General features: G+C 39.0%; 1 protein-coding gene across 1 annotated transcript in view; it reads right to left on the bottom strand.

The window, feature by feature from the left end:
* The window catches only part of LOC137976237 (glutamate receptor ionotropic, NMDA 2B-like), a 9,448-nt gene extending 7,427 nt beyond the window's left edge, over positions 1 to 2,021 (bottom strand). The window contains exon 1 of the mRNA XM_068823527.1: positions 1,478 to 2,021. Within this exon, the coding sequence (XP_068679628.1) occupies positions 1,478 to 1,906 (429 nt within the window). The 5' untranslated portion in view covers positions 1,907 to 2,021. The remainder of the gene's footprint in view (positions 1 to 1,477) is intronic.
* Between the last annotated feature and the right edge of the window lie 479 nt (positions 2,022 to 2,500).

Raw genomic sequence — 2,500 nt, 5'->3', positions numbered from 1 at the left:
CAAAGAAAATGATTTAATTATTAAAGCAGCAACCGGAAACATCAAAACGCGGACAAGTCGAAACGTTTTATTTTCATTAACCCTACAGGCCGTAAGATTAAATAACCAGGGAGCTCCGCTTTTAGGCTTGTCTAGATCTATATGTTAGAAGTGTTGTTTTCCTTGAAAACAACACTTCTATTTATGACTCCCACTATTTATCCGGCAAAAAAAGAGCACCATATGTTTTAATGCACTTTATCTCACTCTCATTGTAGATAACAGTGGGAACAAGATTAACTCGGTGAAATAAAACCATTATACAGTTCTGCTAAAATCGATATCGTACACTTTTGAAATGAAGAAGAAGAAAAAGATGGAAAGAAAAGAACAACGTTATATTGAACGGTCGATGGATGGAAATCGTGCACGAATAACCACCTGAATGACTTCAAAGCATAGTTAATGCACGGAGATGGTTATGAAATTCGGCAAGTCCGTTTGTTTCGTGTTTTTGTCCGTATTTTTGGCCTTGACCCTGCACAAAACACACCATTTTTCGAGAAGATAACCAATGAAATCCTTCAATTAAATTATGGGCAGCTAATTTGCAAACCCGTGGGAAGCGAAAACAAAAGATTGTGCAGGGTCACGGTCAATTCAACATCGATTGCGGTAACATTGTTCTCGCTTTTGAAGGTTCTAAGGTTGCATGACCAGTCCCTCGATTAACTATGTTCAAAGTTCTGTCTTCCCGTTGTCGAGTCGTCACTGCTAACTGCAAATGGAAGCCATTTTGATTAACATAGAGCTGTAAAACCGACCAATGGAAAGAATCTACAAAGTGTCGCCATATAAGTAGTCACGAGGCTCTCCGCCAGCGGAACAGGTTTCCCATACAAATTCTTAACACTATCGCAGCATTATTTGACGAGCATGCAAGCTGTCCATGTGATACTTTTAGTTAATTATTCGATGAACTGAAACGTTTACGCAATCCGGACTCTAGTTTTAAACTAGGAAGTCGTTTGATTAAAAATTACACTCGCTCAGTTGTCAAAAATGATATTTTTCCTTGTTTCTGCTGACATATCCGTTCTGCCCCAGTGAAGCTAAATAAAGCGTGCATCAATGTAAATGCAAATTTCCCTCCACGGGAAACTTTTTATCCACACGATAGTTAGTCGAGAATCGAAAGTCCATTTGAAAATTAAACTGAAAAACAGCAGTTGGTAATCATAGATTATCACCGGTTTGGGGTCCCAAACCAGTATGGGCATCAGAGTTCCTTCGTTAAGCTTATAACCCCGCATAACCCAGTATCTTTCCACTTTGTAACCTCTGTACTCATTGGTTCGACAAGTTTCAGTGTTTAAACATAAAGCCTCCTCAAATATTTATACGTTACGTTATCACGTATCAACTGGCGTTAACTGAAACATTTTATGGGCGAATTCGGGAGTGCTTTTATTTGGAGTGGACTACTTGAATATCTTACCTGGTGCTTGCTGTAGACTTCTTCCCTTAAGCTCTGAAGTCCAATTATAGGAACAATACTTTTGCCCAATGCATCTACCAGTATCTGGTTTTTGCGTGATGGAAGAAAACTAAGAACTAAGCTAACGTTTTTGACGATGACATTTTGTTCGATTTTTTTCCAAACTGAATAAGGCGTATCCTTTACTCTCCATTCCAATGTAATTCCCTCGACATTATGGAGAGACGAATCCATGAGGCTTTCCTTCAGAAAAACACCGTAAGCTGAATTAAAAACCTTGCTTTGGCCTTGCTCGAGAATGAAGGCAATTTTCACAGCAGAATGATTTGATACTGAAGTTGTCATACAAAACTGGAAGTAACTTCCGACCGTCAGAAGGTGAAGTATCAACAAGATACTTGAGTTATTCGTGAACGATCTCCAAAACATCGTTTTAAGATACTTGATATTTCGCGAAGATAATAATCAAAATTCTGCAATGAACGTTGATTAATAATGTATGGCCGAGACATTCAAGTCAAGTTTGTCAATGACTTTCGTAGTAATTTTCTGGTCTAGTTTCGGATTCAGTTTTAATGAAGCACTTATTAAAGCCTGTCGGTCAATACCCTCAACTGTGACGTTGAATAACTTATCCCAATGTCAGCTGCTTAAATATTGCTCATGTGATGTATGTCGAAATGTCACACTTCAACTATCACCGCATTTTCCCTCCAAACTTCCCTTCTTGATTTATTTAAAACGGAATATACTAATGTCAAAGCTCTCGAGCTCCGCTTAGTTAGTTCTGCAGTTTTCTCTTGTCACCGGCGAACCGATAGCATGGGCAAACTCTACAACCGCTCAAACTTCGCCAGATATTTTTTTCTGCGGTTTAAATAACATCCGCCAACGGGCCTCTTTGTCAGCTTTTCTAACTGAGCGCGCAGCAGCTTCATGAATTGAATATGGCCAAATAAAAATAAAGATAAGGATTTGGGTGCCATATCTGTTCGAAAGCGTTCACTAAGCACTTCTCGGTCT

This window comes from Montipora foliosa, chromosome 11 (assembly GCF_036669935.1).
Source record: "Montipora foliosa isolate CH-2021 chromosome 11, ASM3666993v2, whole genome shotgun sequence".
Lineage (NCBI taxonomy): Eukaryota > Metazoa > Cnidaria > Anthozoa > Scleractinia > Acroporidae > Montipora > Montipora foliosa.
The sequence above is the reverse complement of the archived record's forward strand: the minus strand, read 5'-3'. Positions and strand labels throughout refer to the sequence as shown.